This window comes from Megalops cyprinoides, chromosome 24, assembly GCF_013368585.1.
Source record: "Megalops cyprinoides isolate fMegCyp1 chromosome 24, fMegCyp1.pri, whole genome shotgun sequence".
NCBI classification, from domain to species: Eukaryota; Metazoa; Chordata; class Actinopteri; order Elopiformes; family Megalopidae; genus Megalops; species Megalops cyprinoides.
The window spans coordinates 16,080,301-16,104,332 of NC_050606.1; the positions used below are offsets into that span (position 1 = coordinate 16,080,301).

The 24,032-nt window shown below is 39.0% G+C and overlaps 1 protein-coding gene and 1 long non-coding RNA gene across 5 annotated transcripts; both read right to left on the reverse strand.

Moving 5' to 3' along the window:
• Window positions 1-649: 649 nt before the first annotated feature.
• On the reverse strand, window positions 650-23,891 carry LOC118771367 (cystatin-like protein). 4 transcript variants are annotated; one of them, XR_005004604.1, is made up of 6 exons: window positions 23,846-23,891; window positions 7,533-7,537; window positions 3,297-3,413; window positions 2,799-2,900; window positions 1,888-1,980; window positions 650-1,045 (listed from the first exon to the last, which is right to left on the reverse strand). XR_005004604.1 is itself a non-coding variant. In XM_036519342.1 (6 exons), exons 1-6 carry the CDS (start codon window positions 15,523-15,525, stop codon window positions 947-949), a joined length of 477 nt encoding a protein of 158 aa, XP_036375235.1. In that variant the 5' UTR covers window positions 15,526-15,553; the 3' UTR covers window positions 650-946. The 4 variants fall into 4 exon arrangements, 3 of the variants coding, with proteins under 3 accessions (XP_036375235.1, XP_036375236.1, XP_036375234.1); XM_036519342.1 differs by lacking the exon at window positions 23,846-23,891 and adding an exon at window positions 15,465-15,553; XM_036519343.1 differs by lacking the exons at window positions 7,533-7,537; window positions 23,846-23,891 and adding an exon at window positions 15,465-15,544 and having other exon boundaries at window positions 3,297-3,418.
• LOC118771369 lies at window positions 12,124-15,458 on the reverse strand. The gene is made up of 4 exons (XR_005004605.1): window positions 15,355-15,458; window positions 14,087-14,188; window positions 13,907-13,996; window positions 12,124-12,435 (listed from the first exon to the last, which is right to left on the reverse strand). It is a non-coding gene; the product is annotated as an uncharacterized LOC118771369 (long non-coding RNA).
• Window positions 23,892-24,032: the final 141 nt, after the last annotated feature.

A 24,032-nucleotide genomic window follows, 5' to 3' on the forward strand; every position in this document is an offset into this window, starting at 1 on the left:
GAAGTAGCAGTGGGTGGCTCATCTTCCTCTTAGCTCTGGGGGAGCAGCAAGACTAAAGGCTTCTGCACTGTGGAGCCCTAATCCTCTCAGCAGGAGGGTAAATATTAACTGTAAGCCGCATTACGCAGTGTGTGTGAACCTCAATCAATTAATAGGAAAAGATTTGCGTAATACCAATACCAATACCCTGTAGTTTTATCACTGCTGAAAATGTTATTTTTGATAATGGTCTAACAGCATGCATAACGCTGAAATGTCAGATGTTAAGATTTCACTGACCTAAGATGACTGACCCGGATGTTATGGGTATTATTTTTAAGACCAAGGATGGGAACATCATTGGTGTTTAAAATGTATTATTGGCACATGGCATTCATTTTTCAGTTATCATCCAACCAAGCCCTTCCCGTGTGTTTTACGTTCACATGGAGCCAGTCTGTGAACAGTCATTTTAAGGAGGACTGTTCTCACTGCTTTATTTACCAGTAAAACAAAACATCTCAAGTTTCAGCCCCATAGCGATACAGAGATGGAGCCAGTGGTGTGGTGGTAACAGGGGGTGTCAGGGAAATACTCTGTGAGTATTCCCCGCTCATTGCATGCATTTTTGTTTTTACCACAAGAAATGAGTAAACAAGGAGCAAACAAACAGGAATTTAAATTTTCTTTTTACTTTTCTTGAGATAAAAAAGCCTGTGTGCACTGTAAAACTTGAAATGAATCAAAACCGACACAAGTCGGATCCAAGACGCAGATTTCATTGTTTAACTGCATAATCAAAAAGCTTGAAACCAGACAACAGCTGCTGCGGATGAATTGGCCGCTTGGGCCTGAAGTGTTTAGCATTGTCTTAAACAATTAGAATGATTGCTACAATAATATTTGAATGGTTGAAATATTAATGAGCACTGTGCTTTCAACCCTTTCAGCTCATGAAAACTTTCCATTAAGTATAGAAATTGTCCGCTCTCCCGGGATGTGAATATATCACCACCCCGCCTGTGTGGTGTGGGGGAGTACATTCAGCATTCCAAATGTCTTCCCTCTGAAATGAGAAAAGAACACACTTCCATGGGTCCTGCATTCACATTTCTGTTATACATTAAATTTACATACTTTAAAGGAACTGGTCATTCAGTCAGGCAAGATCTTCATGAATGTCTATGCATAGCTGCTATGTGCAATGCAAGTGTATTTTGAATGATACGACTAGCGTGACTATCATGACTCTTTCTGTATCAGCTTAGTTGTATAAAAAGAGGAAAATGTCCCTGGGCTTAAAAATATAATAGACTTTAACCTTTAATGTATTTAAAGGTTAATGTAACCCCTTGACAATTTTGGGGATGTATACGTACTATGATGTTGCAAAATGGTCGTAAAGATTAGTATGTTTAAATGCGTACAAGATGTTTGTTTCCCAGAAATATATGTTTAAGAATGCAACTATGTATTTAGGGAATTGTCAAAATTGCTACCGATAAGTGATGAAAGCCAGTAGCAATTAGCCAAACTAACATCAGTGGACAGTGGGCTTTCAGCAGCTGCAATGTGTAGCTAGCATAGCAGCCCAAGCCTCCCTGCAGTGACCTTGTTAAAAAGCGAATCCAAAGGTGGGCAAGTATCCAAGGAACTGCCAATTAAGGAGAAGTAAGAATAAAATGCTTAGAATCATACAGGGTTCTGTGTCTGCCACTTCATATTTTTAAGGCAGCCATTGCATAAGCTAATTCGATGCTCTTTTGTGTTTGCATCAACAATGCCACAGCATTTTTGCAATGCAGTTTTGCCATCCCTCTCTGTCTCTGCTTGGAAAAACAGCTGTGCATGCTGGGAAATGGAGGCAGACAGGAGCGAGGGATCATATAAGCGATGAGCTGAGCCTACCCCCTTGATGTTCTTGAAAGGAACGCAGTCAGTGTAGGGATCCGGAATGTCAGAGCCAGATCTCATGCCGCAGACAACACAGATTATGGGGCGCTGTGGCAATGGAGGGGTGGAAAAGACAGATATTCCTTTAATGTAGAATTTGTAGTATAATCACTTCATTGCAGTGGTGGTGTTTTCATGGTGCAGCACATCGTGTTGTGGAGGGAGGGTCTCACTGACTTGTTGAACCCACGTGGATGATGAGCACCAGGTGTTTTTTGCAACAATGGTCACTACCAGTGATGTATTGAAAAAAAGAGGTGGACAGGAGGGTACACTATAGGAAAGTCAGTGGAGGTCACAACCAGATGTTGAATATGCTGTATCCTGTAAAAAGTTAAGATGTGGCTGTTTATGACATGATAAGTCACTTAAAGCCATAACACAGCAGGCATTGTCATTGCACTACATACAGCTGGCTGGTCATATGTGAAGTGAATATTGAAACATAATTTGAAACTGAAACATATTTGGAGCATGTAAGCTTCGCTCAACAACTATGGGCTAAGCTATTAGCTGCCAGTAGTTAAGATGAGATAAGAACGAGCCATGTCCTTGCTGGACAGTTCAACCTGTGTTCAACCAGAAGCACCACACAGCCTCCATAAACTTAGTTAAAGATCATTTTATGATCCTTTGATGTTTGTTACCATTGTAATGAGGGATAATATTAAAGTATTGGAAATTCACCAAAATATTGCTGCATCTTACACCAGCTACTTCCATTCTACTTATGATAGCTGTTTAGCCTCCTTAAAATATTAAGCATGAATTACAATGTAGTAAATCAATACTAATTCAACACATATGTTTGAGCTTTGAATTGCAATAATAATGGTATTAGTAACAATTTTTATTTTGTAACTTACCACTTTGTCCAAAAATGTGCATTCATCTCGATGTTTGTCTACTCCAGTCTTTGTACAAGTAGTGGGTTTCAAATAAACTCTCAAGTCCAAGTGGCCTCGTTCCTAGAAAAAAAAATAATAATACACAGGTTGTATAAGGATACTGCAAATAACTGTGCCAAACTGACAAACATTAGTCATTGAACAACAAATATGGCAACTCCACTGAACTGTGCCAGGAAAGTTATTGATTTTCATATAGTCTCAGATGAGCCAATCCAATTAGCAAACAGTCTAATGGAAACATCTTTCTGGAAAGTTATGCTGTCCCTTTTGCCATATTTTATCTATTGATTGAGCAGAAAATAATAGAAAATTGTTTATATTTTCAACTTAAGAACTGCCATATGTAAGGAATGGCCATACTAGGTGGTCCTTAGTCCTTACATGAGTTCAATATTATGCTCTGTCAGAGTAAGCTCAATACCTATCCATTAATTCACAACACTAATTCCATACCTCTTTGTGTGCCCGAGTACGAGCATAATTCATATGTTGCTGGGCGTCTTTATTGGCTTCTTTAATGGCCAGGTTGATGGTATTCCGGTATAATTCAGGGAGCGATTGGAAACTCTGCTGACCCTCAGTGGTGATCAGCAGGGCTCCTGTGGATAGCAGCAGGATCAGCAGCGGGTGGCTCATCTTGCTCTCAGTGCTGGACTGAGGGCTCTGCTCTGTGGTCCCCTCAGTTTCTCTCCAGGAGATTAAACATTAACTCACAGACTGACACTGACCTCAGTGTCTCTCTGGGTCACCTGTGCAGGGATGGGGCTGTCTCTGTTGAGCCCAGGTTCCTGGCAGCAGGCATGAGACATGCGCACTGCAGAGAATCATTGCAAGGAGAACCATCCCAGCCTTCACAATCAGTGCAAGTATAGATGATGGCCAGCAGGTGTCACTGCACATGCAGCTAAAGATGATTTTGTCTGCACTTTTCCAAACTGCTTTTCCCCATTTCTCTGACAAGCTCTAGATCTTATGATACCAAGTATTACCCCATAACTTTATCTGCTGTCAGTAATGGGTCAGAGATATTACTGTTCAAGACTGCTTACTGAAGGCACAAGCTCATAAAACATGTTGAAGCAACACCTTTACTTTCATTTTAAACACCATCCAGAGATTTGTTTTATGAACAACCTCTAGCATATAAGTAATGGTGAAAGAGAAACCAAAGGCATGGCGGTTTTCAGTTAACACTTTAAGCAAATGTAATCACAGAGAAATATAAAAGCAGCACAGACAATTGATCCCCAGGAGCAGGTAGGCAACCATATAAATTATAGTCTACATCATTAGCTCACTGCTCCAAGTGAATAATCACTGTTTCTCAACCACTGTGTTGTGAACCAAAATGGACTGTGGAATCCTCTCTACTAGGTTCGGCCAGAATACAAAAAAAAAACTGTTAATGTTGTTTTTTTTCATGAATGTTTATGGAATGCATAAAATAAAGGAACTAAACTAGTATCAGTCTTTCTTCATCTAGCAATGTTGTATTAGCTACTTTTGTGGTGGGTTTGAAGCTTGAACCTGACTGAAAGTAAATCTATATAAACTATGTAATTGAGCCTATACTGAGCTATGAAGTTTACATATGTACACAACATGCACATATCACAGTAGTCATATAATAATATGAAACTAAGAATAGTTTATTTTGCATATTATTTGATGTGTTAAATAAGAAAATTACAGGAAACGATGTAACTGGACACTAGGAGAAGGAAATTATTTTTATTGATCATTAATTTCCATGCCCCTTAAATAGGGAACTTGTAGAAGTTTGCCTGTTATAGCTAACTTGGATAGCTGGCTCATATTGTCAACTAGCTAATCATGATATCACTAGATGGCTAGATGAATAGCAAGCCAGTTAGTTAGCTGTGTAAGCTAGGAAGTTATTGTGACCAGATAGCCAGAGCAGCTATGTTTTCTGTAGGAAAAAGTGCAGTTCTGTTATGCAAAATGGCTGGTAACCACTGGTTTTGCAAGTATATAAGAGGAGGATTCAAACCCACACAAACCCAGAAGTCAAACCTGCAACACTGTAGGTGCAGACTCCAGTGCTCTTGCCAGCCTGCAGCATTACATTACAACACTTAGGCCTGTAGGTATGAATATGAGCATTTAATGTGGACTGTTACAGAGCATTACATTGGATACTACGCATAGCTACATATGTGAAGCGCTTGTTTTGACACACAACTCAAATCACATTCACACAGATCTAATGTTCTTTTCCCTCTGTAGTGAGCTTTGCTCTCATCTCATTCAGACTCTGTCTGGGCCAAAATGTGAGTACTTTGTTATATAAAAGGCTTTCTAGGTTAATATTCCCATGATGCATTCTGCCATTTGTGTGGTGAGAGAGATTCTATTATAAATATTTAACCGGCGTGTATATTTATTTTCATTCTGAATAAAGGCACTTTCTCTGTCCTTGAACTGTGGCACTTTCTACCCATCTTGTTCAAAGAGGTTTAAATCATGATTTTGAATGAGGCAGAGATTTTCAAAATGCTGAATGCTGGAGTGTGAGTTGAGCTGTTGTAGGGCAAGGTCGACCCCTTTCTTGTAGAGGTCCGGGAGCTGGTCGTAGGCCGCTTGTGCTTCAGCGGAGGCCACAAAGGCTCCTGCGGTCAGCAGTAGGAGTAGCAGTGGGTGGCTCATCTTCCTCTCAGCTCTGGGGGAGCAGCAGGACTAAAGGCTTCTGCACTGTGGAGCCCTGATCCTCTCAGCAGGAGGGTAAATATTAACTGTAAGCCGCATTGCGCAGTGTGTGTGAACCTCAGTTGATTAATAGGAAAAAGGACTGAGGAATGCCAATACTAATACCCTGCAGTTTTATCACTGCTGAAAATGTTATTGTTGAGAATGGTCCAACAATGTGCATCATGCTGAAATGTCAGATGTTAAGATTTCACTGATCAAAGATGACTTACCAGGATGTAATGGGTATTAGTTTAAAGGCCACTGATGAGAAACAAAAATGTATTTTTGGCACATGAAATTCATTTTTCAGTCATCATCCAATCACACACCTCTCGGATCCAAGACACATCTTCCATTTATTTACCTGCATAATCAAAACACATGAAACCAGGCAACAGCAGATGAATTGGCCATTTGCATTAGAAGTGTTTGGCGTTGTCTGAAGTGATCATAATAATCACTGCAATAATGTCTGAACATTTGAAATAATAGCAAGCAACATTTGGTTCAACAATCCAAGCAAATCTAACATGTCCATTAACAGCGACTGCCTGCTCTCTTCACCCTCCCCGGGATGTGAATATGGCACCACCTCACCTGAGTGGTGCCTGGGAGTACATTCAACTTTCCAAATGGCTTCCCTCTGAAACAAGAAAAGAACACATGTCCATGTCTCCCACTTTCACATTGCGCTGAAGTTGTTTTGGGTTTTGGTAAAGTGCTTTTAAAATCATTTTTAATAATAACCCTCTTATATTCGGATCAAAGCAGGACTACTGCTAGATCAATGCTCGATGAAAATGCATTTGTTAATGCAACGTGCTGATGGGTTTTAATATCAGTGTAGAAGTAATGAGCTGAGCCTACCTCACTGATTCTCTTAAAAGGAATGCAGTCGGTGTAGGACTTCGGAAGGCTAGAGCCAGATATTGTGCCACAGACCATGCAGACTGTACGCTGTAGGAGGGGTGGAAAACACAGACATTCCTCACACGTGTCCTTTCAACAAGACCTTTAGATGTTTTTCTGTTTATTTCCTGGATGTTATTTGTTTCCTTGATGCAACTCCCACGATGTTTGTAAGACCCGCTTGACAAATCTTTTTCCTAACAAGAACAGTAGGCTGCCTTTTTCAAGGCAACTTAATTAGCCAGATAGGTATCCCTATAGGCAGCATACCTTGGAAATGAGAAGTGAATGGAGTGGAGTGTGGCTCTACTCCAAACATGCACCATACAGCACCAACAAGGAAGATGCTATATCCCATAGTTTAAGATGTGGTCCTCAATAATATGATCAGTCTCTTAAAGTAAGCATAGCAACCAGTGCCACGGGACCACGTGCAGCTGGATGGTTTCATGTGAAGCAATTATTTGTACATGATGTAGCTTCTATAGCTTAGCAACACTCAATCTTTTGATAGTGTTACCTGGCTATATTACCAGGAGTCAGCTAATGACATAAATGCGATTAAAACCAGCCTGTCTGTCTGGCTAGAAGGCCAATGACTGCTCAAGACCAATGGCCACCAGAACTACAACAGAGCCTCCATGTGCTGGTATTTACTGAAATATCTTTCTTTCAATGACTCTTTGATGTTTGTTGCCATAGTAATTGCAGAAAATTACAGAAAACGTTAAAGCATTCAAAAATGGTGCCTCTCACATAAACATTGTCACTAACTATCTTGCTACTGCTTGTGATAGTTCACGTTGTCTTGGTAGATCTTTATTTTAGTCATATAATGTATTAAGCGTTAATTGCAAAAATAATCACACTAATAACTGTTATTGTACGTCAAAACATTTACAGTCTTCTAAATCTTTTAAGAAAGTATTTTTTTTCAGAATGCTATTTGTTTGTGTATTATAATACATTTATTGCAGTGTTGGTGTAGTGATATAGCACACTGAATGGCAGAGGACTCATTGCCTGTACGCACATCATTGTGGATTGATAGCGGTTCATTGCCAGTAACACCCGACCTGCTAACCCCTCACACATTACCAGCACTGGAAGAGAGACAAGCACAAAATGGTGTGGAGGCTGATGAGGCTTACATCCAGACCATAAGAATCTGAGGAGTTATTTCTTCTGTTCGTGGTCCAGTTGGTCAGCTCCAGTCTATTGTGTGTAACTTACCGCTATTTCAGAAAATGGGCATTCCTCTCGATGTTCATCTACTCCAGTCTTTGGACACGTAGTGGGTCTCAGATAAACTCTCAGTTCCAAGTGGCCTTCTTTCTAGAATATAATAATAATAATAATAATGTTACCAAGGGATAATGCAAAATAATAGAGTTAGTTTGACTCAAATTAATCATTGAACAACAAACACAGCTGTTCCACTGTACTGTTCCAGCAAGGTTACTGATTTTCAAATGGTCTCCAAACAGCTGTTTACTTTTTCTCTGTTTATTAAGGCCCTGCAGAAAAAAAAACCCACCATGCAATACAGATTGGAGTTGCAGTGCTATTGAGTACTGTTTAGTGACCACAGGACAAGAGGCAGAAAGTGTCTTTGTACTTTGGTTCATAGATAGATTCATTGATAGATTTTGGTTCATAGACTAGTTCATTTTCAGTTGCATTAGAGACACATTCAGACATTAGAGTGCGTATTTTTTTGCTGTTTTTTTTTTTTCAAAAATTTAAAGTCTGTTTCCAATGATTCTAATCATTTTTTTTTACTTCAGGTAATATTTACATTTCTGGTATGATGCTTTAATGTGAAATTGTGAAATCTGATAATATTGCAGGCATTGCTTCTGTTTTTCATGAACATTAAGAAAATATAAATAATGAAGTCAAATAATGGTCTATTCTATCATTCAACACTGACCATAATCAGTCAATCAATCATTCAATCAGTCAAAATTAGCAAGTCAATCATTTTCAATTTTCAATCAAAAGAAAAAGCCAGTGATTTTTAATGAAGCCTCTTTCTGTCAGCACCTGACTGTGTAACCCCCAGACACGTAGCTATGGGTGTGCCTGTGTGGCACTCAAGCCCATCCAATCAGTGTGCCTTCTTTTGACAATAACTGAATATTAATGAGAAGTCATGTGGGGTGAAAGGTCTATTACCTAATCAGCTTTCATTATATGTTTGTTGTGTTGCATATCAAAGTGTCATTGAAACCTATATTAAGAAATGTGACCGATAAAAGAATAAGAAAAACGTGCATACTGCATGCTGAATCTGATTGGCCTAAAGTCCATCCCCCTCTCTTAGTCTCTCGCCTGCCATTGCAAAGATGTGAAAATGGCCAAACAAAGAAGTTTGTTTAATTTTCAGAAACATGGTTAATTATAGTCAGTGAGGTTACAGTTGCTTCTGTGGCAAATACTCCCACCTAAACTATGACTAATGACACTGCATCTGCCCTTGCAACTGTTAGCTGTGCACCTACTGGTGGAGATGCAGTAGCACCACTGGATTTTTCTGGTGTGGAGGAACTTGCAACCCAGCCCCAACACCATACATTTCCTGTCAATAAAATATCAGGCAAAGCCAGTAGTTTTTCCTAACAGTGTGGCATATTCCAGTGGCTCAAGGTATTCATTGTCTGTGGCTATAACATCTAACCTAACCATAAGTCTTTTCTATTGATGCTTTATCTGAGTTAATATTAGCTGTTGAATTGGGTTTATGGTAGCCCACATGTTTCAGAACTTGAAAATTAGGTTCTGTACTTGGCCTGCTCAATATTCTCTAGGGTGACCCGTGCATGAATATCTGGCTACATGGCCACTGACCTCATGGAAATTAATGAGGATAAAATGCTGGAACATGAACGAAAAATATTGATTTCTCATAAAAGCTTAATTTTAAAAGTTTTAAGCTTCAAGTGTTGTTTTTAGACTTTCAAAGTGTTAAATAATTAAACTCAACAACTTGACACCTGCACACTCTTGTGGTTGCTATAACCATGGCAGAAATTCTTATATGAGTTCAGTAACGTGCAGAACAAGAGAGGAAGCTCAATACTTATTCACCACTGCAACGTTCATTACATACCTCATTGCGTGCCATAATGCCAGCATAATTCATGTGTTTCTGGGCGTCTTTATTGGCATGTTGAATGGCCAGGTTGATGGCATTCTGGTATAATTCATGGAGCGATTGGAAACTCTGCTGACCCTCAGTGGTGATCAGCAGGGCTCCTGTAGATAGCAGCAGGATCAGCAGCGGGCAGCTCATCTTGCTCTCAGTGCTGGACTGAGGGCTCTGCTCTGTGGTCCCCTCAGTTTCTCTCCAGGAGATTAAACATTAACTCACAGACCGACACTGACCTCAATGTCTCTCTGGGTCACCTGTGCAGGGATGGGGCTGTCTCTGTTGAGCCCAGGTTCCTGGCAGCAGACATGAGACATGCGCACTGCAGAGAATCATTGCAAGGAGAACCATCCCTGCCTTCACAATCAGTGCAAGTGTAGATGATGGCCAGCAGGTGTCACTGCCCATGCAGCCAAAGATGATTTTGTCTGCACTTTTCCAAACTGCTTTTCCCCATTTCTCTGACAAGCTCTAGATCTTATGATACCAAGTATTACCCCATAACTTTATCTGCTGTCAGTAATGGGTCAGAGATATTACTGTTCAAGACTGCTTACTGAAGGCACAAGCTCATAAAACATGTTGAAGCAACACCTTTACTTTCGTTTCTTTAAACGCCATCCAGAGATTTGTTTTATGAACAACCTCGAGCATATAAGTAATGGTGAAAGAAAAACCAAAGGCATGGCGGTTTTCAGTTAACACTTTAAGCAAATGTAATCACAGAGAAATATAAAAGCAGCACAGACAATTGATCCCCAGGAGCAGGTAGGCAACCATATAAATTATAGTCTACATCATTAGCTCACCGCTCCAAGTGAATAATCACTGTTTCTCAACCACTGGGTTGTGAACCAAAATGGACTGTGGATTGTGGCTTGTTCTTATGTCATAAGAGAATCTTAACTACTGTAAGCTAATAGCTGTGGACTGTGGAGCAGTTATGTTTTATGTTGGAGAAAGTGCAGTTCTGTTATGCAAAATCAATGCCTAAAAATGAGTGAACAGAAAAAATTAATTTGTGGACATTTATAGCCTCACATGAATTTATATAGTTCACACTCAAAACCATGCCCTTGGGATGAGATCACTCGTGCTCAGATCACTCACGCTGGAAAATGTCACACGAAAGCTCTGCTGGCTCTCAGTTTGCCATTGGCTCACACTCGTCATTCTCCGCTCTTACTTGATTCAGATTTTTCTTGCATAAATTGTGGGGGTTTTTTCATGTTTTGTAAAATATGCCTTTCTGCTTTTTAGCTGTTCTGCTTATTGCTTCTTCATAACAATTGTGTGCACAATATTAATATTATTATCAACACAAATTGTGGTAAGGACATGACATCAGTAAATAGTAAGACAAGCATTTTGATCACAAAGGAAACAGCTGAAATTTTTCCAATGGTTAATTTGTCCACCACCTGAAAAAGGCTGGTAACCACCGGTTTTGCAAGTATATAAGAGGAGGATTCAAACCCACACAAACCCAGAAGTCAAACCTGCAACACTGTAGGTGCAGACTCCAGTGCTCTTGCCAGCTTGCAGCATTACATTACAACACTTAGGCCTGTAGGTATGAATATGAGCATTTAATATGGACTGTTACAGAGCATTGCATTGGATACTACGCATAGCTACATATGTGAAGCGCTTGTTTTGACACACAACTCAAATCACATTCAGACAGATCTAATGTCCTTTTCCCTCTGTGGTGAGCTTTGCTCTCATCTCATTCAGACTCTGTCTGGGCCAAAATGTGAGTACTTTGTTATATAAAAGGCTTTCTAGGTTAATATTCCCATGATGCATTCTGCCATTTGTGTGGTGAGAGAGATTCTATTATAAATATTTAACCGGCGTGTATATTTATTTTCATTCTGAATAAAGGCACTTTCTCTGTCCTTGAACTGTGGCACTTTCTACCCATCTTGTTCAAAAGGGTTTAAATCATGATTTTGAATGATGCAGAGATTTTCAAAATGCTGAATGCTGGAGTGTGAGTTGAGCTGTTGCAGGGCAAGGTCGACTCCTTTCTTGTAGAGGTCCGGGAGCTGGTCGTAGGCCGCTTGTCCTTCAGCGGAGGCCACAAAGGCTCCTGCGGTCAGCAGTAGAAGTAGCAGTGGGTGGCTCATCTTCCTCTCAGCTCTGGGGGAGCAGCAGGACTAAAGGCTTCTGCACTGTGGAGCCCTGATCCTCTCAGCAGGAGGGTAAATATTAACTGCAAGCCGCATTACGCAATGTGTGTGAATCTCAGTTGATTAATAGGAAAAAGGACTGAGGAATGCCAATACTAATACCCTGCAGTTTTATCACTGCTGAAAATGTTATTGTTGAGAATGGTCCAACAATGTGCATCATGCTGAAATGTCAGATGTTAAGATTTCACTGATCAAAGATGACTTACCAGGATGTAATGGGTATTAGTTTAAAGGCCAATGATGAGAAACAAAAATGTATTTTTGGCACATGAAATTCTTTTTTCAGTCATCATCCAATCACACACCTCTCGGATCCAAGACACATCTTCCATTTATATACCTGAATAATCAAAACACATGAAACCAGGCAACAGCTGCTGCAGATGAATTGGCCGTTTGCATTAGAAGTGTTTGGCGTTGTCTGAAGTGATCATAATAATCACTGCAATAATGTCTGAACATTTGAAATAATAGCAAGCAACATTTGATTCAACAATCCAAGCAAATCTAACATGTCCATTAACAGTGACTGCCTGCTCTTTTCTCCCTCCCCGGGATGTGAATATAGCACCTTACTGCCTGGGTGGTGCCTGGGAGTACATTCAACTTTCCAAATGGCTTCCCTCTGAAACAAGAAAAGAACACATGTCCATGTCCCCCACGTTCACATTTCTGTTATATTTTTAATGTATATACTTTAAAGAAAGTAGTCATTCAACCAGGTAAGGTCTTCATAAACGTCTATTCATAGCTGAATGACACGACTTGCTTGACTCCCATCATGACTCATTCTGTATCCGCTAAATTGACTTTAACCTCTTTTACCTGAAATGGAAAAACTACTTCTATGATTTCTGCACTCATAGTTCTGTTATATATTAATTTTATATACTTTGAAAGAATGTCTAGATATTCAATCAGAGAATAATGCCATAAACTAAATATCTATAACTTCTGTGCACTAATTATTTCTTTTAAATGACACAAATAGATTGACTATGCTGCTCAAATCAACTTAGTTATATAAAAAAGGGATGTAACAGGTTTACATTAATATGTTAATAGTTTTGGGGGGTGGAGGCAATTTTGGTTCATATTCAACTCAAATGACGAAATATGATTACATATTAAATATAGTAATATGACATGCAACACTGTTCCAAAGAGTAATATGCTAAAAGTGTATAAAAGGTGTTTTCTACAGAAATGTGTTCTAGAATTGCAACTCACTTTATGTAATTGGGTCATGTCAAAATTGCTAATGCTAGGTATGAAAGGCAGCACCAGTGAGCCAAAGCAGCAGCAGTGGACAGAATGTGTTTTCAGCAGCTGCTGTGTGTTGGTAACAGAGGAGCTAGCGTAGCAGCTAGGGTGGCAGCGCAAGCCTTCCTGCAGTGACCTTGTCAGGAAAGTGGCTTAAAACGTGGTCAAGCAACCAAAGAATTGAGATGGAGTTTGAATGCCAATTAAGGATAAATAACATTCAAATCCTTTAACATATGTAGGGTTTTGTGTCTGGAACATATCCACTGAGAAGAGCCTTTTCTTCAAGAAACACATGGCAGATCCGTTTTTTTTTTAAAAAATCATAACTCAATTGAATATAACATTCTTTTTTGGTTCAATGAACAATGATTTCTTAGCAATTCCAAAAACAGTTTTGCTAAATCTCAATCTTTCAGACTCTGTTGTACTGATAAAGCATGGTGTCTTGAAAAATAATGTATGATGATGTCACGACATAGAAGACATTCTGAGAAATATCACAGCAGTTATGTTTTACAGCTGATGATGATATTGTTTGTAAAAAATGTTAAGAAATTTGTGTACAAAATGTTATCGAATTACAAAAACAACCTCTAGAAGACGGTTGACACCCTCTGTGGTGAACGAGCAATCAATGTTCATTTCTTCCACGGTGCTGAAGTTGTTTTGGGTTTTGGTAAAGTGCTTTTTAAATCATTTTTAATAATAACCCTCTTATATTCGGACCAAAGCAGGACTACTGCTAGATCAATGCTCGATGAAAATGCATTTGTTAATGCAACGTGCTGATGGGTTTTAATATCAGTGTAGAAGTAATGAGCTGAGCCTACCTCACTGATTCTCTTAAAAGGAATGCAGTCGGTGTAGGACTTCTGAAGGCTAGAGCCAGATATTGTGCCACAGACAATGCAGACTGTACGCTGTGGGAGGGGTGGAAAACACAGACATTCCTCACACGTGTCCTTTCAAAAAGACCTTTAGATGTTGTCAGTCTATTGTGTGTAACTTACCGCTGTTTCAGAAAATGGGCATTCCTCTCGATGTTCGTCTACTCCAGTCTTTGAACACGTAGTGGGTCTCAGATAAACTTTCAGTTCCAAGTGGCCTTCTTTCTAGAATATAATAATAATAATAATAATAATAATAATAATAATAATGATGATGTTACCAAGGGATAATGTAAAATAATTGAGTTAGTTTGACTCAAATTAATCATTGAACAATAAACACAGCTGTTCCACTGTACTGTTCCAGCAAAGTTACTGATTTTCAAATGGTCTCCAAACAGCTGTTTACTTTTTCTCTGTTTATTAAGGCCCTGCAGAGAACAACCGCTGAGAAAAAAAACCCACCATGCAATACAGATTGGAGTTGCAGTGCTATTGAGTACTGTTTAGTGACCACAGGACAAGAGGCAGAAAGTGTCTTTGTACTTTGGTTCATAGATAGATTCATTGATAGATTTTGGTTCATAGACTAGTTCATTTTCAGTTGCATTAGAGACACATTCAGACATTAGAGTGAGTTTTTTTTTTTTCCCAAAAATTTAAAGTCTGTTTCCAATGATTCTAATCATTTTTTTTTTTACTTCAGGTAATATTTTCGTTTCTGGTATGATGCTTTAATGTGAAATTGTGAAGTCTGATAATATTGCAGGCATTGCTTCTGTTTTTCATGAACTTTAAGAAAATATAAATATAAATAAATAAGTTAAATAATGGTCTATTTTATCATTCAACACGGACCACAATCACTCAATCGATCATTCAATCATTCAAAATTGGCAAGTCAATCATTTTCAATTTTCAATCAAAAGAAAAAGCCAGTGATTTTTATAAAGCCTCTTTCTGTGGCACCAGTCCATGTCTTTTCTATTGTTGCTTTATCTGAGTTAACATTAGCTGTTGAATTGGGTTTATGGTAGGCCACATGTTTCAGAACTTGAAAATTAGGTTCTGTACTTGGCCCGCTCAATATTCTCTAGGGCTGGCTATCTGGCTACGTGGCCACTGACCTCATGGAAATGAATGAGGATAAAATGCTGGAACATGAACGAAAAATATTGGTTTATATTAAACGCCTAATTTTAGTTTTAAGCTTTATGTTTTTCTATGGTTTTTGACTTTCAACGTGTTAAATAATTAAACTCAACAACTTAAAACCTGCACACTCTTGTGGTTGCTATAACCATGGCAGAAATTCTTATATGAGTTCAGTAACGTGCAGAACAAGAGAGGAAGCTCAATACTTATTCACCACTGCAACGTTCATTACATACCTCATTGCGTGCCATAATGCCAGCATAATTCATGTGTTTCTGGGCGTCTTTATTGGCATGTTGAATGGCCAGGCTGATGGTATTCTGGTATAATTTATGGACCAATTGACCCTCAGTGGTGATCAGCAGGGCTCCTGTGGATAGCAGCAGGATCAGCAGCGGGTGGCTCATCTTGCTCTCAGTGCTGGACTGAGGGCTCTGCTCTGTGGTCCCCTCAGTTTCTCTCCAAGAGATTAAACATTAACTCACAGACCAACACTGACCTCGGTGTCTCTCTGGGTCACCTGTGCAGGGATGAGGCTGTCTCTGTTGAGCCCAGGTTCCTGGCAGCAGGCATGAGGCATGCGCACTGCAGAGAATCATTGCAAGGAGAACCATCCCAGCGTTCACAATCAGTGCAAGTGTAGATGATGGCCAGCAGGTGTCACTGCACATGCAGCTAAAGAAGATTTTGTCTGCACTTTTCCAAACCGCTTTTCCCCATTTCTCTGACAAGCTCTAGATCTTATAATACCAAGTATTACCCCATAACTTTATCTACTGTCAGTGGTGGGTCAGAGATATTATTGTTTAAGACCGCGTATTGAAGGAACAAAGAAATTATGTTAAAGGCGCACTTTCACTTTCATTTCTTTAAACACCATCAAGAGATTTTTTTTTTTGAACAACCGCTAGTATATAACTGTGAAAGAGATGCCAAATGCACAGCTATATTCAGTTAGCCCTTTAATCAAGTGTAATCAAATGAGCATTACTCTCATCCCGTCTGGCCTCTGTCTGGGCCAAAATATGAGTACTTTATTCTAAAAAGGGCTTTCTAGGTTAATGTTTCCATGATGCATTCTCCCATTTTTGTGGTGAGAAAGATTCCTTTACAAATATGGGTAGTTATGTTTATTCTCATTTTGAGTGCTAACTCTGAGTCTTTTCTATACCTGAACTGTTTCACTTTCAACCCATGTTGTTAAAAGCATAATGCAGATAACTGAATAATGCTGAATGCCAGAGTGTGAGCTTTCAGCCCTTTGATTGGAAGACATTCACTCATTGCAAACACACATAGATTGTGCCAACTCATTTCAAATGGGGTTTATTTAAAGGTTTAATATCACAGCAGAGTTGAGACGCGCAGTTCAAATGCTCGTTGCAATATGTCAGTTTTCACCAGTCACACCGAGAAGAGTCACAGTACCGCTGCTATAGGCCATTTTGTCACAGTGCTCCACTCTTTTGATCTTCATATCCTGAAATGGACATAAAGTGAGTGAATGACCATTGTTTGCGTCTGACTGTTAATGCACACTTGCTAATTTGCCACATGGCTTATTAATATTCCCTCTTCCTAGAAATAACAGGAAAATCACTGGTCGCAAGAAATCAGCATTCAGGATAGCTGAATACTTGAACAAAATTTTATTTTATTCACCACTATTCTCAAATGGTGGTGGTGGTTCTCAAACAAAGATGTCTTCCACATACTGTTCAACAAGCATTACCCCCCGCTACTAAATATGTTGTCTTGCATGTACAACCATATATCGCTTTTAAAAGCAGACGTTAAAATTGTGGGGAACAAAATTATTCAAACCAGCAGTAATAAAGATTCCAACCTGTTGTGGCACTTCTCAGTTATCAAATATCTTACAATTGTTATATTACAGTCATGATGGTGAGATTGACAAAAAGAGAAACAGTCATGTCTGCAGTGAAAGGACTGCACTCTTACCTCAGTCAGTGCTGGTTTGTGGACACAGTTCACATATGGCTTTGGCTCACTTTCTATTTCTCCTGAGTAGGTTTTGTAGCAAACGGCACAGTCAATCAATGGCTAAGAAATGGAACAAAGATGGAAACAAGACAGAAATGATACACATATCCAACACAATCACATCCCATCATAATGTAATGTGTAGCGTAGTGTAATATTTACTCCCAGTGATTGGTACAGAGAGGATGTCCGTCTTTATCGTTGGTCGTTTATTGACCTGGTCACTCATGATCATCATCATCATTCTGGTACTCACCCGGTCGTTTCTGAACGGGCATTTCTTTGGGTCAGTTTCCACAGTTCCTTTGGCGCATCTGGTCGCTTTAAGGTAGAAGTTGTGGAAAACGTAGCTCACACTGAACCCAGACTGAAAGACAAAGGCAACCGCTCGTTTGAAGCAGACAAGAACATGTAGGATAGCACTGAGGAGCACAAACCTTCCAGTTGAATCATGTCCTTCATTTTGCATTTTTTTTAGTTATGTATGCCCTGAAAACACTATCATAGGTCAATATATGGTAAAATGTAGGAACCAAATATAAAGAGAATTTATTTCATAATATATCTTAATATACTGCAGGTACCATGAAATATTCGTTGGAAAAATACAGTATGAATTGTTATAATCTTCATACTACACAGACACAAAACTACATATGTGAAAGTGGTCTAAAACCTGGAGTATATTTTGTATGAATAAAGGTCTGTTACATACAATATATTTTAACAGGCATTGCAAATGTATTACTTGGATTGTCATCTTCAAAATGCTTGGACCAGCATTGTGGTTCATTATGTATTCTGTGCCTCTGTGTTCATGCAAAATGACAGACTCAAGATCACACAAAACCTGCTGGTTTCCACACAGTCATAAGCACCACTGTGATACCATGCCACGATTTAATAACATCTTTATATTGTTCCATACAAGTTAATTTCCTGAGGAAATCTTGGCCCTAGCTGAACACATGTTCAAAGACTATTGTAATGTAAATGTTTCTAGCTAGAAAATAAATAAAGGTGACCACTGAACCTTGTTATAGTCAAAAGTCCTAAATTCCATCAATATTCCACTCCTGTCTCTATTTCCTTTGAGGTGTTAAGTTGTGACATGTCATACAATGTCAAATTATAATTTATAATGTAATATTATTATATTATATTATAATTTTATCTGATATATGCTGCTTTGTAAAACTGTAAATGTATTTATTTTTGCAAATTATAGCCTGGATTACATGTGCAAGTATGTGTATACATGGTACACATGGCTTGTGACACATACTACTACCATTTGGAAACACACCAGTTTACCAACTGACAGCATCACACAGATGTAGGGCGTTAGAGAGAATGACAAAGGACAAAGTATAAGATCAAAATTAATCACAAATTAGGTTTTTAAAACAGTATCAAAATTAATGGAGTTAGCCATCAGTCCAGACCTGAAATTCTGATAATTCAGTGAAGCAAATCTTAGAAGAGAGATGACACAGTTTCAGTATTAATGAAAAGGCAGTACCTCAATGTCAGACTTGCTCAGGCTTTTGAAAAACAGAAAATGGTGTCGAATGCTGGCGTGGGAGTTGAGCTGTTGCAGGGCAAGGTCGACTCCTTTCTTGTAGAGGTCCGGGAGCTGGTCGTAGGCCGCTTGTCCTTCAACGGAGGCCACAAAGGCTCCTGCGGTCAGCAGTAGGAGTAGCAGTAGGCGAATCATCTTCCTCTCAGCTCTGGGGGAACAGCAGTACTAAAGACGTCTGCACTGTGGAGCCCTGATCCTCTCAGCAGGAGGGTAAATATTAACTATAAGCCGCACTGCGCAGTGTGTGTGTGAACCTCAGTTGTTTATCTGGAAACGGATTGGGCAATACCAAGGTACACCCTGCAGCGTTATTAGCCTTGTTGAAAACATTCTTAAGTTTAACCCTGTAGTATTGGAAATTCACATTTCACACATTTATTACCTCCGCAGGCTGCTGTGGGTAGCCTTTTTAAAATGGTATACTCATTACCTTTAAAATCACTTTATATACAGTATACCTCTCATGATCCTGTAACGAGTGAGCAGGTGGGATTCAATTACAGAGACCACACAGTAGCACAGATGGATGGTAAAGAAACAAACTAACTTTACTGAGGACTCAAAAACACCCAGCTTTGCGCACAGGAACATACACAAGACAGGGCAGCTCAAGACTGAGCAGGGAACCAACCAAGAGGCAGGGCTTATATAGGGCACGAAAACACATGATCAGACTAACACACAGGTGGAACTGAGTTAAGTAGATTGGACAAGGCACAAATAGGAAGACAGGGCCTCTGGTGGAAGCTCAGGGAAGCAGCAGGCAAAAAGGGACCGACAGGCTGTCACGAGAACACCAGCTGGGAGTGGTGTTACCCTTGAAACCGAGTCTTTGAAACTTGTCCCAAAAACATGAACCACCTCCCATCGGAGCTCTGTATCGAGGCTTATATTTTTTTGGCAAAATGATGTCACCAGTGACGTTCGAAGCCTCTTTTAACCGCTGCTTCAAGAAAATTTTGAATTTTGGCGCACCGTTTCGACTATTTCTCTCAAATGCATGGGTTGTTGCCAGTGTTTGAGGTAGTTGAAGATTCTGAGGTGTGATTTTGTGATAATAGCACATTGATTGAGATGGAGCCAGCAACGTGTAGACAACTCTTATTTGATTTCTCCAGCTTGTAGGCTATGGTTTCCATGAAATATAACATAAGCCTAATCATTATGTTGTTATTTCGTGTTGTCACAGATCATTTTGCATTTTGCAACATGTTTTCCATTCTGTCCACTTTAAAGAACCTTCAATGTCAGAATGGCTTACACTACCCAGATAAACACTCACTGATCAGATGATATATATTATCTTATATTATATTATACAGGCTATAGGCAGGCATTGCCAAAGTCCTTGCATTACTATGAAAAGACTAATACCTAGATCATACATGAACAGTCTCAATTTCATGACAAAATAACACTGACCATAAATACTTAAAATGAAGCATTTCTTTATTTGACATGACTTTCATGTGTAGGCCTATGCATGTTAATGCATCAGGCCTTTGCTAATCCATAGGCTAGCGCACATCTCTGCGCTGTCACCGTGCCGAGAATTTTTCTCGCATCATATTTCCATTGACCAGCAGGTGTCCCTAGAGTGCATTCGAAGCCTTGAGAAATGAACCACTTTTCGACACATCTGGCTGGAAAGCTTCAAGGCTTCATGAAGCTTCATCTCGCCATCATTGGTTGTTTATAGAAACAGTCTCTCAACCCCTGACTGATCTCTTGAAATGATTTTCTTGGTGCCTTTAGAAGTTTCTAGAAAAGGTCCAGAAGAGGTCAGCTCTTCTATGGAGTCACTCACGTTTCCTACAAATAATCCTGTTAGAAGGATGCATACAACCAATTTATCCAGTCATGGGCTGCTGTCCGTGTCTCACTTGAAACCTATAGCCCTTTATACAGAGATGGAGTGAATGGCAATAATATGATGGTTTAGTGGTTCACTGGGGAAAAAAATTCTTAAAGGAGAAATGTGCTCCTACCTTTTATTTTTTAACCCTACATTTTAACCCTGCTGGGCTGGTGAATGAATGATAGATGTTGCTGTATAACTATTTATAATATTTATATTTATATAACACTTTTTAATCTCCAATCAAAGGTGTCATTATTTACACAGCATGCAAACAGGTATTTTCTGTTGCTTTGTGATATATAGTTTGTTTTCTCTTACAGGTGTTGAGTATCTTTAGATATGCCAATGTGGACAATGTGGACAAGATGGACAATATCAGCTCTTTGTCCTGTAAGGTTGATCTGGACAGTTGCGATACAGCATGTGCAAGCATTTTAAAAATACACTTAAAAATATTCCTTGATAAATTGTGTGTGAGGCCTAAAGGCAAATGCCTATTCTGAAATTGTGATGATGTTAAGGAGCATCTTGAAAGCAGTGATCATAAAATCAACAAAACAGTCTTTGGTGGCCTTTAAGGTGACAGTCGACTCTAGCTGAAATGAAACCAGGACAACAGATAATCATCTTGGATTTATTTACCTACATAGTCAACAAGCCTGGAGCCAGAGAACAACATATACAGATGAACAGAATGCTTGGGTCTGTGGAGTTCCTGCTGTCTTGGATGAATATAGAGCAGCAACACCTATACCAATTGTACTATGTGTACTGTGGTTAAAAGAGTAAAGAATAGAATAGGAATGTGATTGATCCAGATCGTCTGCCGCAGACAAATCAGAACACCATATTCTGTTAAACTGGAGGGACAGAAAATGCAGGTATTTCACAAACATACATCATGTCCTTTGTTTGGAGTAATAAAACTTCATTGCAGGTATAGTTTTTGTGATACAACATATGCCAGCTCCTATTAACTTGTTTTTAGCAGCAATGGTCCCTGCTTCTCATCAGATGAAGAAATTAATTAATTTAAATTGTAAGGCAAATACAAAACTGCTCAAGTGGATCAGCATCACAAATGAGTCAGGACAACTGGGTACACCTTTATTTTTGTGAACAGTCTGGCCTTTGGGACTGAGAGCAACTGAAGGTACATATCTTCACAGGAGCATCCCATAGTTAGCATGTAGCTACATACTACCGGAAAACCTGCATGAAATTGACACTGCTTTGAAAAATACAAATACACTGCTCTGAAATTCAACCAAAATTGATGATATTGATAACCATACTTGCCGTCGTAAAAATCCCTCAACACATTAACCCAATGGCCTCTAACATGTATAAACTGGTGATTCTTTGTGATAAATGAACATTCTTTACAGAAATCAGTTTACATAAAGGGACCATGGTGCTTTCTGGAATCCACTTTGAGCTTGGGCAAGGAGTACAAAATCAACATGAGTTTTAAGAAAGCTCCAGAGTTCCCTAGTGGCTCAGCTGGCAAGGTGCTTGTCTCAAGTACTGCCTTGTTTTAGAAAGTGGCAATCCCCCAGCCACTTTTTTTTTTTTTTTGCTGCACTATATCAAAATATCATATGATTATCATTTTCTGTGGGGATTTTGCAGTGATCATTGAATATATTGTGGACATTTCCTGATTTCGCAGATTTTTCTGTGATCACCACATTGAAAATCCTGGAGGGACTCTCTCGGTGACAACTAATGTGTGAGTACCTGGTGAGTCACTAGGGGGTGCTGATTCAGCAGAGATGAAGGCCAATGTAAGCCCACCCTTCATCGCTGGGAGGAAGTCATTTCCTGCTTTACCTCGGACTCCTAGTTGTGGTCAGTGAATGCCATAGCCTCGCTTGACTAGGATGTTCTGGTTATAGTGATAAACCTAAGCTTAGACTAAGCATCTTGCCAACTTGGCCACTCAATGTCTTATATACTTGTATAATATCTTCAAATTTATTTTGCTTGATTTGTTTTTTTTGTGTTTTTGTTTTTTTGCTGTTGTAATAATTGTTATTTCTTCATTCCTTGCTTTTGTGAAAAGGTAAAATTGTGAAAATGCAAGAATGCTTAAGTTCTTAAGTCATTAAACACAGAAATTACTTACCTAGTTACATTGACATGAAATAACAATCAGAAAACTCATAACAGCAAAAACAGTATAATAGCTTTGCATTCAATCCATCAAATGTTTTGCTTAAGAATAACACCAAAACGTTTTTGGAATGTTTTGTGTATACTTTGTGTATAATATGTTTGTGTGCTTGCATAATAACTTACTTCCAGTAATAATGATATTAGTGACAATTATTATTTTGTAACTTACCTTTCCATCCAAAAATGGGCATTCATCTCGATGTTCGTCTACTCCAGTCTTTGTACAAGTAGTGGCTTTCAAGTGAATTTCTGTGTAGAAGAAGCCCGAGTCCTAGAAAATTTTAGTAATAAGTGTAACAATTATAATGTGGATTAAATAAGGATAATGCACTGCACTGCATCCAGTCCACAAATAAATGATTAAACAAAAAACCACTGTGTCAGGAAGGTTATTGATTTTGAAATGGGATCCAAACAATCATTTACTTAATCTCTGTACCTCAATGTCCATTTGAAAGTCCAAGCAAAGACCAATTTATGAAAAATACACCATTGCAAATTCAGTACAAAACAGACTGGAATTGCAGTATTATGGGGCACTGTTTAATGACCGGAGCACAAGAGACAGAAAATGCTTTTGTGCTTTGTTCACAGATAGATACTCATTTTCAGTGTGGTTTTATGATTGGTTTGTATCTCTGACGTTTTATCAAAAATCATTTGGAACGGTTCAAATTTTCATCCAAGAATAACCAACCATTTTTAATAAAGCCCTTTAACAACTAAACATTGGTACCTCAGGTTTTGTGCTATGGGCCTTTGAAAAACTATAATCAATGCACTCACCTAACTGTGTGACCTCATGTAAAGTGATAATCACCAGAACATGCAACATATCTTTTTACATTAAAAACCTAATTTACAAAGAAAAAAAATCCTGTCCTCCCTAATCATAACTATAGCATCTTTCATGAATTCAATAATGTGCTGTAACAGAGAAAGCTCAAAACCAATTCATCTCAGTTACATCCATTCCATACCTCTTTTTGCTTTTGAATGCCACGATAATTCATATGTTGCTGGGCGTCTTTATTGGCATGCCAAATGGCCAGGTTGACACTCTTCTTAGAAACTTCAGGAAGCGATTGGAAACTCTGCTGACCCTCAGTGGTGATCAGCAGGGCTCCTGTGGATAGCAGCAGGATCAGCAGTGGGCGGCTCATCTTGCTCTCAGTGCTGGACTGAAAGTTCTACTCTGTAGACCCTTCTTTACAGCTTGTGTCTAAGAAGATAAACATTAACTCATAAATCAGATATTAACTATAATTAAACAACACTGACATATTCCT

Bases quoted from the DNA above. Each gene is read 5' to 3' on its own strand.
- LOC118771367 (XM_036519341.1), bottom strand. From the start codon at position 15,525: ATGAGCCACCCGCTGCTGATCCTGCTGCTATCCACAGGAGCCCTGCTG. The intron at 9,696-15,464 runs GTCAATTGGTCC...TCACCACTGAGG, and splicing joins CCTGCTGATCACCACTGAGG to GTCAGCAGAGTTTCCAATCG. The intron at 6,510-7,694 runs GTAAGTTACACA...CCCCTCCTACAG, and splicing joins GCCCATTTTCTGAAATAGCG to CGTACAGTCTGCATGGTCTG.